This window comes from Panicum virgatum, chromosome 2K (genome assembly GCF_016808335.1).
Source record: "Panicum virgatum strain AP13 chromosome 2K, P.virgatum_v5, whole genome shotgun sequence".
In the NCBI taxonomy this organism is placed as follows: Eukaryota; Viridiplantae; Streptophyta; class Magnoliopsida; order Poales; family Poaceae; genus Panicum; species Panicum virgatum.
The window spans coordinates 40,125,505-40,139,008 of record NC_053137.1 but is presented as its reverse complement, the minus strand read 5'-3'; the positions used below and the strand labels follow the sequence as shown (position 1 = coordinate 40,139,008).

The window sequence follows — 13,504 nt, the reverse complement described above, 5'->3', positions numbered from 1 at the left end:
CCGTTCGTCGTCCTTATATTGATAACAGAAAGTAAACAAACAATTCCTATAAAGCTCGCGAGTGACAGGCAATCACTCGATTTTTACCGGTCCTATAAGCTTATCAAGTAGTCGAACTCAAGTCTAGTATTCAGTACATGGGTTCCTAGGATCATGCATCTAGGGTTTCACTTCAACTCCTAAGAACTGTAAATGCATAAGCAAATAATAGCAGTAAATGATAATAATTTGAAATATAGGTTATGTCCGGGGCTTGCCTTCTCGGTAGTTGCTAACTATTTCAGCCCTAGGCTCTTCCGAACTTTGGTCCGGGGCTTCAGTTAGTTCAGCGGTGTTTACTTGAGCTTCGAGAACACCTCCGTCAGACTCCGGGATCAGCTCGTACGTCCCGTCCGACAAAGCAGTCATATCTATATGTAATGCAAGAACAACATTATAAACACATATGGGCAATCGTTTATAGAGTAGTTAAATAACAAATCTAACTACACAAGGCATCATGATCAACAGCACAAATGAAGTCTACCAACTTCACAAACAAGTGGGGGTGATTTCCTGTAACAAATAAATCAAGGTTTGCTAATAAATTAACAACTCCGAGTATAAACAGAAATAAATTTAGCAAAAATTACCCTAAACAGAACATGAACAGATTAAGCTACCCTGTAAAAATCATACCAAGACATGTAGCCATTTAATCACAACAATTCATTAATTCAGACAACACCTAGAGCAAGCTTGAATTATACAGGTCAAAATATAGCAACTCAGAAGTTCAAAATTTAACAAGAGATCTACACAGAAATTAACTAGCAACTGTGAATTTTTCATGATTTTATCTACACAGAATTAATTCTGAGAAAATAAACAAAACAGAAATAAGATTAGAAAGATTCATTTTTAGCTCCTGTTCTAGCCATGAACTGAGGCTCAAATTTCCTTTACAAGCTAAGCTACTCAAGAAGAACATGTAGAAATATTTTCATGATTTATTATGAACAGAAACTATTTACCATAATTAAAGTCTACTAAACAAACATTAAAAGAAATAAAAAGCTACACTAGAGAACTGATCATGAAACTTTTATGTCAAAACTAGTGTTACATGAGTAAACTACCATAAAAGTTTCACTGCAAGACATGGCTTTATACAGTAGTTAAGAAAAAGATAAAAATCAACCAATATTTATGCACTAGTAACACAAATCAAATTATACAGCAAAAACTTTCAACTAAAGCCTAACATATTATGGTTCTACTGCATAGAGCTCTTCAAGAGGATTCCAAAACATCCAGATTTGCTATTTTACGAATTTTCCACGAATTGATATTGATTTTCAAATATCACTGAAAAACATCACAAGGAAATCCCTAGAGCACTATTCATATGTGTCTTGAGCTATTCAAATAACCCCCTGGGCTTTCTCGAATTCAAACCCGAGGGTCCTTGGCTGGGTCAGAGAGGGGAGGCGGCGGTTGACCGGCCGTTTCCCGGCGAGGGGCTCACTGGCGGCGAGGGTGAAGGGGTGTGGGAGTTTCCCGGGTTCGCAAGAGAGTTATTTAGCAGGTGTGGTTTACTCAACGTGCAGGGTAGATCTTAGCCGTTATCCCGGGGCAAGTCGTTACAGGGGCGATAGCAACAGCGAGCGGGGGAGAGAAGGGCCAACGACGCACCGTCCCATCGCGCCCGACATCATCATCACATCGTCCCCGCCACCTCCTCTTCGAGCGCCCTGCGGCCACCTCCTCTGCGAGCGCCCTGCGGCGGCGCATGTCCTCCTCCCTCCATGGCTTGCCGTTCGCGGGAGCCATCGCCAGGCTCTTGGCCGAGAGGGGGAGGGGGAGGAGGATGCCGCCGGCCTCTGCACGGGCGGTCCACCGGCGGATCTTGGGGAGGCCGGCCTGGGGCCAGCGAGCCGCCGCCGGATCTCGGAGCGGGCCATCTTGGGCGCCGCCGCCCAACACTTGGCCAACAGGGGGAGGAGGAGGTGGAAGCCGCAGGGCGCTGCACGGGTGATCCGCCAGCGACGGAACAGACGCCTAGGCCGCTGGAGCCCGGTCCCCGTCCCGCTTGCACCGCCCTCGTCCTCCCCGTCCCACTCACGGCCGCCCTCGTCCTCTCCGTCTCACACTGTCGGTAGCGCCCCTCCTCCGACGATGTGCCGACCCACATCGACCAGGTCACGCGCATGCTCTACAGATGCTACCCGTATGGCCCCCTTCATCCCCTGCCACCTAGCATTCTGATTTTACTGCTTCTGTGCTTTGCAACCCTTCCAATCAGATGACAATTTCAGACAATCATATGAAACCTTGATGTGGGAAATCACTTGGTTCTTCTATTTTTTAGCTGATTAGGGACAAATCCTGATGTTTATTGCAATGCAACTGAAATTCCAGTACTAATGCATTTTAGTATCAGTTGACTTGTTTGTTCAGTTTGTAACCTAAAACATGATATATCACCTGCCAGGCTGCAATGGAAACCATGTCTGAATGATTGCTTGGGACAGTACCATAGCATAAGCTTTGTACATAGCATAAGGTTTGTGGACAAGTGTAAATACCCCAAAGATAGTTGGCATCTAAATCTTTGAGATACATTGGAAGGTGAGTCAATCTTTCACTAGATTTTCTTCTTTTGAACGACCATCTTTCACTACATTGCATATGCATCTGTTAGCCAGTTGCATATGCATACTTCTGAAGCCGACTCGATTTGGTTTGGTTTTGCACTGTCATGTATGAGGTTTTCCCCATGTCATTCCTCATGGAGCAGGCTGGAGGTCAGTCATTCACAGGCAACTGATGGCCTGGTGCCGGTGGCTCATGACTATTGACGATGGCAACTGAGCACATGCGTCGACGTCGACGATGACAGCGTTCAACAATGCAGGAAGCATGCAGCGACGCGTATATAAGGCGAGTAGCGGTGCGGACGGGGGGATGCATGACCAGCGAGCGGTGGGAAAGCATGCGGCAAGCCAAAAACGCCTGTGTTCGTAGGGGTATCATATTTCGGACAAATTTTTATAACTATATACTCAAACATACCATTATACACTATTTTATACATACCATTTACCTATTTTTATAATTATATATTTTTTCATGTTTCGAATATTTTGTCTATTTTTACCACAATTGAGACCTTGTTGTTTGTTTTCACCATATATAGTTTCTCAAAAATACTTGTTGCAACTAAAATTTAATACAAATATTTTTTCATAATATTATTCTTTAGACATGTGCGATGCCGCACATGCACACTACTAGTTAAATAGAGAGTTGTTTGCAATTGCTTAGCAGCTGCAAATTTAGGTCCGGGCCTTGCCTGCAGAAGGGCAAAGAAGGGCCAATTGGGCCGACCTACACTTGGGATTTGAGAAGATCCAGACGGGGCGAACACACCTCCGAGCGGGCCCTCCTAACACAAACACTCCGTAGTTGGGCCTGCAAGTGTTTGATCTTGCAGGAATCCCATTTGGCCATCCGGCGTGCAATAATGCCGGCACTGCTTTTTTTTTTCTTTTTTTCTTTTCTTTTTTTCTTAAGACGGAAGGAGACCATAAGAATTTGTTCAAACGGGGTTTTGTAAAAAGTTCAGTGGATTGAGTTATTCTGAACATGTTGTGTATTAAACTTAGTTGAACAAGTCTTTTCTCCAAAATTTCTTTGGACAACTTTTCTCTGAGTGTTTTCACACCGCATTATGTTATTGCTTATCGTGAATGCTTAGCCCCAATACTCCGCATTTCACTGTAGCTTGTCCAGCTATACAACTGATGATGACACCCAAGGGAGATGTTTTGTTCTTTCGAAAGATGACATGCATGAGGTTTATTTTGTAAATACTGTGAAGTAAACTAAGTTCATTGTTCGCATTTATGTGGAGGGAGCGAGAACTGAAAACAGATGGATGGCCACCGTTTTGCCTGGCGATTAGCTGTACCCCTCCAGAACCGGCACCGCACTGCTGGCAACGTGGTCTACACGATTCTCTCGTCCTATGCATTTGACAAGCCAATAAAGTCACTTATCTTTTACTAGCGTAGAGGCACGATGTTTCTAAAAATCTAATTAGCTTTTAAATTCTAAAATGCATTATATATTAATTAAATTAATATTCAAATTAAATTATTAATTTATTATTTAGTTGATAAGCTAGTTTGATAAATTAAAATAAATTGTCTACCATTCAAGGTATTTTAGGTTTAACTTTGTAGATTTATCTATTTGCATAAATTTTTGTAGAAAAGATGAATAGTATTTAAGGATGGAGAAGGTAGTATAAGCAAAGAATAATGCTGAATTATTAGGGGATTTCGTCGTCAAAAAGGAAGGAAAAAAGATTGTTCTGTAATCTGTGGTAAGCTAGTGCTTATTTGCAGCGGTGATGCCTAGCTAAACACTCAAACATGAAATTGTCAGAATTGTTGCAGACTAGATGTGTTTGTTCAGCAAAAGAAGACAGGGAAAGCTGAAATTGTTGCAGACTAGAAACTTCAGCAATAAAAGTCAGGAACCGCGCAGAACGGGAAACTTTGGGCCCAGATAGGAATTATGCAGCTGTTCCTGTTGACTTGAATGGCCAGATTTTGACGTCTCAACAAACGAAAAGGATCAAAGCTATCCTGCTGCCTTAGTAAGTAATCCCACTATGCTAGACACAGCAGAAAGGTGATGAGGAAGAATGCCTCTCCCTGGCAATGAATCTTACTAGCTTGGTAATTAAGGAACCAAATTGAGCACGCACAGCGAACCTAATTAATTTTTCAAATGCAAAATTATTACCCCATTTTATGTTTAATTCTCTCATAGTATTTGTAAAACTGAGCTATAATTTATAGTTTTTCAGGAAAATCAGTAATTCATGGTTTGATACTGGAAAGAAATGACCCACTCTGAAGTCTGAACAAGCCAACAATATAGATATGTTTGCTCCATCTATACAAACAAATTTAAGGAAGGATGTGAGGAGACACAAACAAAAAATACTGCAATTAATAAATAACTATATCTGACAGAATGATTTATATATTCTCTATATATAATTCAAGCACTTGTACAAATTAAAACAACAAAATAAACCACCTAAACTAGCTCGTATAGGAATGGACTTGCCCACCGACAGATACTCTCTACAGTACAGGAAGTAGAAGAACGAGTAAGGACAGAGGGAGCAGCACGCCAACCGTGATCCTCGACCTCCCATCCATGGCCGGTGAGGACGCCGACGACGTCCCCGCGATCGGGTTGGTGTGCTGGTAGTACCACGGGAACCACGGCAGGACCGGGTTCGGCGGCGGCGGGGCCGGCCCGGACGGGAATCCACTGTACGGCGGGGAGAAGCCCGGCATCACCCCCGGCGGAGTCAGCTGGTAGCTCCCCGGCGGAGGCGGCGGGTAGCTGCCGCCGAAGCCGCCTGTTGACGGTTGCGGCGGCGGGTAGCTATTGATGGCTCCTCCAGAGGATGGCGGCGGCAGGCACGGGTACGGGCAGTCCGGCGGCGTGTCCGCCGACGCCGTGCTGCTGATGAGCACGGTGATCAGGCCGAGGAGGACGGTGGCCAGGAAAGGTCTGGACATGGCGCTGTGTGCATGAGAGAGAGAGATCTAGAGAGAGAGGTGCCGGGTGCCTGAACTTGATGGTATCTTTTTTGATCGTGAACTTGATGGTAGGTACGCGGCGGTGGTTACACCCGTGGCGCTAGCTTATTCGCACATTTGGCGCTGAACGAGCGGGTGTGTTGAGCATCAGTGGAGCAATCATTCACACTCGCAATCAGAGGGATCAAGCGACACAATGAAAAATTGTGGTGCGTGTGACAAATCGGGATTTAAAAAATTCAATCAACAATCCTATCGTTCGAGTACACCCTCTTGTCACGGACATGGGCCTCAAAGCTTAGGACTCTGGGCTGGAAAGATGGGCTGGCTTCATGCCAGAGCAGGAGAGGATAAAGGATGAGTCAGAGCTTGAATAGAAGAACGGGGGGTGACTACATAACAATTGAGTAAATGCGAAAGGATCATTAGCCTAATGGTTACAAGAGCTTCCGTAGCACCTGAGGTTCTGGGTTCGACTCTCCATGGGAGCGAATATTCTGAAATTTAACGGCATTGTGCATTCAGTAGTAAGCGATGTTTCTGTCGACAGCGAGGCGCCTGTGGTGACTTCGTCAATCTCAAGGATTTGCCGGCTCAGTCTTTGAAGATGTTCATAAAGGTAGAGTTTGCGTACCTGTATTCATAGGGGTGTGAGTGTGTGTGCGTTATGAGTGTCTGAGTTGTACTGTGTAATCTCAAAAAATAAAAATTGAGTAAATATTATTTTTCTATCTCAATTTTTGGAGCCAATGAAATGGTGTCGTGTGGACAATTGCGATTTGGAATAGTTGAGGGTGCCGTTGACATGTGGGCCATCGCCATGTCATCATCCACATGAGCAGCTACAGTGGCAAAACCACCATTTAATACCACTTGAGGGGTTATCTGACTGGTTTTGGATAGTTGAGGGGTTAGAATACCCGATTTTGTAGTTCAGGGGTTGAAGTAGCCTTCATAGTTGAGGTGGTGATGTAGACTTGTCCTAACACATAAGATCAAACAGTAACCTAAGAATGAGAGAGCTCCCCCATAGACGGAGCTGGGCCACCGCCAAGAAACTTCACTGCTGGCGCACTGCCTAGGTTCATCAGAACGCAGCGGGAGGGGAATGGAGTGGTGGAAGAAGATGCGAAAGCACAAATTAAATGGTTGGTGTGGATAAACAGTAGGTGGAATGAGGGAAACACAAAACAATTTAAAATTGACAGCAAAAATCTGAACGTTTGCTTGGGGATGCAGCAGTCATTTGGTCACAAAAATTCGCAGCATTGCAGGAAAATCTAGGTGTTGGGATCAGACAAACTGAAACTAGAAAGAATAATGGAAAATAGGACTCAAGCTCAACATAATAATCTTAGAGTGACAGAGAAAGAAGAAGAGCAAGCTGAACAAGCAAGAGAGCAAATGGCCAAAAGTCCTCTCCTCCAGCCCCTAGGGTTCTATTTATAGGAAGGAGGAGACGATTGTTTATATTTATTCTATTGGTGGGATCAATTACATGATGGTCGTCGAGATTTACAAATGAGTCCCTAAAACTTACAGACAAGTCCTTGGATATTGCAACTAAGTCCCTAGATCTTACAAACGAACCCTTAGACTCCTATTTCGAATCTCTTTTGTACACAAATGGGGTCCTTGATCTTAGGAAACCTAAGCCGCACCCCGACACAAGGTAGAGTCTAGGCTGTATCTACTCATATGGGCCTTGGGTGCTTAGCTCCATGGACCGGACAAAAGAGAATTCCACATTGAAAATCAAGTGATGACAGAAACAAGTTTTTAGTTGAGTGTTGTTTAGGAATTATCGAGGAACATCATCTAACGTAACAATGATGAAGTCGTATTACTTCTCAAAACTCTTCCCTCTTGTTATCCCCTATTGGTCTTGACACAACCCTAGTTTCGTGCTAATCCCTACCCGATCTCACCAATTCCTCTCTAGAATTATAATCAAAGCACTCAAGTACTCTTGCTATTATGATTTTGAGTTGATCGCTGTGCTTTGATGATGAAGATAGAGGCAAAGTTGCATCAGTTGGATGAGATGTTGGATTGCATTTGTGGGGTTCCGCTGGGCTCTTCGCCGACAACACCACCGACCTCCTCTCCATCCTTGGGAACATACACCCTCATCCTCAAGCATGCCATCAACATCTTCTACTCCGACCTGAGTACCAGCTGTGTCACCATCAGTTATATTGACCGATATCTTAAAGGGGGAGAGAGCGTATTTAATTATGTGCATTTTGATTGTGATTAATTTTCTTGGGATTTCACCTTTTGTGAGATTTGAGATTTGAGATAATGCAGAAGAGATCTTTTATGGTACATAATACTGATCTATACTAGTCTTTGAAAAGAACTAGTATAGAAATATCCACGGGTTTAAATTAATTATATTGTGCTGAAAAGTTAAGTAGTAGTATTGGTAGTATACATAGTAGTATAGGTAGTATAAGGGTACGATAGAAAAAAAATATTAATAACATTCGGATTCATTTATTTGGACTACCTTTCTAATTCCATATCTTCATTTCCATTTATAATTGAAAATAATGCTTACTAATGAATAGTTAGGTCACCTCTATCTATATACCACAAAGTGGTGGTATTGTACGCAGCGATGAATGATCTCAATATAGAAAGTGTGCACACATTTATGAGATTTCAGCAATTGTTGGCACTTTGGAAAAGTTATTTTTTATGCCATTGGTAGTAACAATAGGAACAATACAGAGAAGATCCTGTAGAGACTCAGTAATCACGTGCCAACTGGCAACGGTCGGAGAAGTAGCAGTTTAAGCAATATGTGAGTCCGCATTACCTTAATCTGAATCTACTAGGACCGTAAATACTATATTTTCAGCAAAACATGCAGGACTTCAGCAAACTATGAATCTCTATCTCTACTATTTCTAAAGTAAGCAATGTTTCTTTGATCCATCAATCGCAATAATCTTAACCGAAATCTGGACTAATCAATTGGAATTCTAATAGAAACCTAGACAAATCAATCAGAATCAAGGTTGGAAATAGCGGGCTATGAAATTTAGCGGTAACTTTCTCTAAAAGCTATAGAATAGTTATAGCGAAGCTATAGCGGGCTATAGCGAAAGCTAAATCATTTAGCGGAATGATAAAATAATAAATAATCTCATATAAATTATAAGTATTGTTGGTCTAACACCTAAAATTTGAGTCTAACACGTCTCTTAACTACCCAACGGTACCCAATTGACATTTAGCACTGCTAAGTCTCACAAAAACCTATTTAGCGGACATTTAGCATGGCTAAATCTCATAAAACCTCCTTTAGCGGATATAGCGAACAAATGTTGTATAGCGTAGCGGTACATCTCCTAAAAAGCTATTAGCGGGCTATAGCGAGGCTATAGCGGGCTATTTCCAACCATGATCAGAATCCCAACCGGAACATGGACAATCAATTTGTCGCACAATGACGACACGTGTACACGAAGTGAAACATCATAAAGTTGGTGGTCTATACTAGTGGCACTATGCTAGTGAGTTACAATACAGAGAAGTAGCAGTTTGTATGCCAGTTTAATGTTGTTAACTTAGCTTGTAACAACACTATAGTCGTGGGTGTACGTCTGTGACAGAAACTTATTCATAGTTTTTTCTAGGAGAAGCCGGCTTACCTGCTTGGATTAGACGTCTTCATTTACCTTACATGTTTCCTGCTTGAAGAATGTATACAAACTCAATGCTGCGGCAAAAACATGGATTTGATGAAAAAATTGTAGAAGGGAAAATTTCCTGTCCACTAATTCTGCTAGAGGTTGCACATATCCATCCTGTTTATGTGATTAGTTTGTTTAATTTTGAAATTGTGCTGATTTTTGGGGGAGACAGAGACGGCATGCTCAATTAAAAAAAAAGAGTCGTGCGCAACCCATGGAGGTGGTCAAGCCGTCCAGCCACGTCTGGCTGGTCATCATCACCTGCGCCGTGTTTAGTTCTCAAATTCAAAGTTCCAAATTTTTTTCCGGCACCAGCATGGAGACTTAAATTTAGACGAAATAAAAAACGCATTGCACAGTTTGCCTGTAAATCGCGAGACGAATCTAATGAACCTAATTAAGCCGTAAGTAGACGCTAAATTGCTACAGTATGCTACAGTAAACACATCTAATGATGGATTAATTAGGCTCATTAGATTCGTCTCGCGATTTACAGACGAGTTCTGTAATTAATTTTGTGATTAGTCTATATTTAGTACTTCAAATGTAGAAAGATGCTCTTTCAAAAACTTTACGGGAGGCACCTAAACAGGGCCCTGGTCGGAGTGAATCAGACATGTCACATATCTTCCTCCAATTCTTGCTACTTTTTTATCCAAACACATGGCTTTCTCAAGAAGCATTTGGATGTATTATTTAGCAGAGATTGATATAGTATATATGCACAAGCAATCTGATTGAGCGTATTGAATAACTAATCTCTAGATTAGCAGGACATAAAAGGAATCTTCAGTAAGCATTCTACAGTTTTCCAATGGAACCTTTGTTTTGGACTATCCAGTGGGGAGTGGCGTCAGGTTTGAACCTGGCTACTTGACTATTGTCATCTTTTCATTATTTCAGCACAAAACTCCAAGCAGAAACATAACAGGGATTACAAGCAACTTGCTTATCGGAGCAGTAGAGTATATATAGCATTAGAATTGATTTATCATTTTAAGTTTCTTGGAACTGTTTCCATACAGTTATATGTGTGTCTTGGCCTTAATATGATAACAACTCATCACAAGTCAAAAAGTTGCTATAGTATGTCTGTGATAGGTGAAGTTTCAGATGGTGAATCCAACAATGTTGTTTAGGTCGCCAAGTGGAAGACTGGAAGGAGGTGTGCCGTCGATTATCGTGAGGCATGTTGCTATTGTTGCCATTCATTTTGCCTCCAAAATTGACCTTCCTTACAACAATTGGCAATTACCAGCGCATCAATTATCGCAAGATTTACTGTACCAAACTACCCTTGTTATCTCCACCACCTAGCAATCTTTCTTTGACAGGGATCCCTTCAAATTATGTGTCACTTTCTGAACTCCAAAATCTAGAGAGTTCTACAATAGTTCTGGACTGCCCGCATCCCTTGCCTACAAATACCAACATTGTTCTTCCACTATGTTTCAACCACAGGGCCGGAAAATCAAGCTACCTAGTTAACCTTTTTATAACCCAGAGCCTAGCTAGAGACCTAGAGTTATACTTACTACTGGTTACAATACACAGGATAAACAAGGAACAATAGATCACCAATTCACCATGGAGGGCGCTTCAAAAGATGATGTGTTCATCGTCGACGAATGCAAGGATCAAAGGAAAGAAAGCGGAAGCAACGAAGACTATGCAGCTCTCATGGCTGCCCTGAATGCCAACAGGGAGTGGCTGCAAGCCAAGGTCTCCATCAACAACGCGCTCGCCATGGATGGCGGCGCCTCCCAGTCCCAGCCGCAGCCCAGCGATTTCTTCAGCGTCGGCGAGTGCGAGGGGCAGAGGACCATCGACGGCGAGCAGGTGCCGCTGGTCCTGACCCCCTCGGCGGCCGGCAAAGATCACGCGAGACACGAGGCTCTCGCCGCCGCGCTGAGGGCCAACCGGGGGTGGCTGGAGGGCAAGGTCGTCGCCAACAGCGCCGTCCTTCTGCGCGGCTTCGACGTCCGCGACGCCGCGGAGTTCGACGCCGTCGTGGAGGCCATGGGGTGGCCGGACATCCGGTACGTCGGCCCGGCGCCGCGCACCCACGTCCACGGCCGCGTCTGGACGGCCAATGAGGGGCCCCTCGAGCAGTTCGTCTACTTCCATCACGAGATGGTGCTGGTGCGTATTAATTCTTAATTACTTGCTGTGGATCCTCGTGGATTATTATTCCTGCTGTTACTTTTGGAATTAATGATGTGCATTAGATCAAGGAGTTTCCCGAGAAGATTGTGCTGTTCTGCGAGGTGCCGCCGCCGGAGGGCGGGGAGACACCGTTCGTGCCGAGCTTCCGGGTGACGGAGCGGGCGCTGGAGGAGTTCCCGGAGATGGTGGAGGAGCTGGACGCCAAGGGGCTCCGGTACACGCTGACGGCGCTGAGCAAGAACGACACCAAGTCCATGAGGGGCCGAGGATGGGAGGACGCCTTCGGCACCTCGGACAAGGCAGAGGCAGAGAAGAGGTAAACAAGTACATCGTCAACTTAATTTTTTTCGCGATCACGCCTAGCCATTAGCAAGTTTTTTTATTAAGAAGAAAGTAGTTTATAATATAATTTTGATGTGGCCAAACTGAGCTTAACCAACACAAGAACACAAAAAATTTAAAACAAAAACACAAAACATCGTCAACTTGTTGCCTTTTAGTTTTTCTGTTACACTCTCTAGCTACTCCTAGTCCTAGAGTTACTAGCTACTTACTATATGACAAGTTTCTATTATTGCTCTTGACAACTCGTGCAGAGCCAAAGCGCTAGGCATGGACCTTGAGTGGCTCCCTGACGGAAGCGTCAAGACGATCCTGGGACCGCGCACGCTGACACGGGTCTTCCCGGGGCGCCGGGGCCGGAGGATGTGGTTCAACACGGTGGTGGGGATGCACGGGAAGGAGGAGAGCTCCGCCACAGCGGCGGACGGCGGCGAGATCCCGGCAAGCTTTGTCCAGCGGATCGGGGAGATCATCGAGGAGGAGAGCCTCCAGTTCCGGTGGCGCAGGGGCGACATCCTCATCCTCGACAACCTCGCCACGCTCCACGCGCGGCGCCCGTCGTTGCCGCCCAGGAGGATCCTCGTCGCTACGTGCAAATGAGGACGACGTCTATTGTGTCAAATACTACTAGTCCCGGTCTTTGTATCATGACACATCTGGCTGTTCATTACTACACCAAAGAACGAACTTCGTTGTAGATCGAGTCAGTCTGCACTCTACAAGTAACAAAACACAGAATACCCCATATTTAACAATTACTACTAGTTTTCATTGTCGTGTATTATTTTTGCTCATCAATTACTCAAATGGATTTTCTTTTTTTCCAAAACACGCTGGCCATCTTATATAGTATAACTTTGTATTTTAAGAAAAAATGAATCAGCAAAGACAAAAAAAACATGGTTAAAATGGGAAGTGTAATCAAATCTAACAAGTTGACGATCAAGTTTGATGTCTTTGCACCAAACCAGCAATAAGGCAATCTGGAAGTGGTAAATTGCTTGTGAGGCAAGAAGAATCAGAGAGGAAAGGTGAATGAACCAAGGTGGGAAGAAAGAACCAGGACCGAGCGCTAGCTCTGTTGTGGGATGGGCTGCTCGCGGGTTCGATCCCTGGGTCGAATACTGTTTGCCTCACCGGGGTTATTTTCCTTGCACTGTAGGTGTTGCAAGGGCGGCGGAGCCAGTCGTTGGAGCCATCGGTGTCAGCTCTACAGAACACCGGTGTCAGCTCTTTTGGTGAATAGTGTAGAATAGTAATTCACTACTGCTTTGCAGCTAGCCGGCGGTGTGACATCGACAAGTACACGTAGCTCCACCCCTGAGGTGTTGTGACTCCCGATCTCTCCTTAGCGTGTGTAGGAGAGTATGGAGTGCGTGGTGTGAAGAAAAAAGGTGTAACGAAAATAAAGAATCATATACTACAGAAGCAGAACCATGAGAAGATCGATCATTGCCACTGAAGAAAAGGACAAAATGTATAGTGTGATCAAAGAAAGACGCTGCGGTCACCCGTGCCTCCCTCTCAAAATCCGTTGGTGTCATTTTTAAGATAGGGAGGTGTGTGTGGTGTGTGTGTGCTATTCTACACCATAGGTGTAGAATAACATTCTACACTCAGCCCCCCAAACCAACCAACCAGCCCAAACAGCCCCGTAACCCAGCGCCGAACCGGCCCGGCCGA

The 13,504-nt window shown here is 44.2% G+C and overlaps 2 protein-coding genes across 2 annotated transcripts; one reads left to right on the top strand and one right to left on the bottom strand.

Annotated features, from left to right (window-relative positions):
* Positions 1–4,905: 4,905 nt before the first annotated feature.
* LOC120676297 (proline-rich antigen-like) lies at positions 4,906–5,658 on the bottom strand. The gene has a single exon (XM_039957535.1). It carries the CDS (start codon positions 5,586–5,588, stop codon positions 5,142–5,144), a length of 447 nt encoding a protein of 148 aa, XP_039813469.1. The 5' UTR covers positions 5,589–5,658; the 3' UTR covers positions 4,906–5,141.
* Positions 5,659–10,737: 5,079 nt separating this feature from the next.
* On the top strand, positions 10,738–12,587 carry LOC120696032 (clavaminate synthase-like protein At3g21360). Its single transcript, XM_039979198.1, has 3 exons — positions 10,738–11,455; positions 11,542–11,795; positions 12,076–12,587. Exons 1-3 carry the CDS (start codon positions 10,901–10,903, stop codon positions 12,419–12,421), a joined length of 1,155 nt encoding a protein of 384 aa, XP_039835132.1. The 5' UTR covers positions 10,738–10,900; the 3' UTR covers positions 12,422–12,587.
* Positions 12,588–13,504: the final 917 nt, after the last annotated feature.

Excerpts from the sequence above, each read along its gene's own strand:
- LOC120696032 (XM_039979198.1), top strand. The coding sequence starts at position 10,901 with ATGGAGGGCGCTTCAAAAGATGATGTGTTCATCGTCGACGAATGCAAG. Across the intron at positions 11,456-11,541 it reads TCCATCACGAGATGGTGCTG|ATCAAGGAGTTTCCCGAGAA; the intron begins GTGCGTATTAAT and ends GATGTGCATTAG. Across the intron at positions 11,796-12,075 it reads AAGGCAGAGGCAGAGAAGAG|AGCCAAAGCGCTAGGCATGG; the intron begins GTAAACAAGTAC and ends CAACTCGTGCAG.
- LOC120676297 (XM_039957535.1), bottom strand. The coding sequence starts at position 5,588 with ATGTCCAGACCTTTCCTGGCCACCGTCCTCCTCGGCCTGATCACCGTG.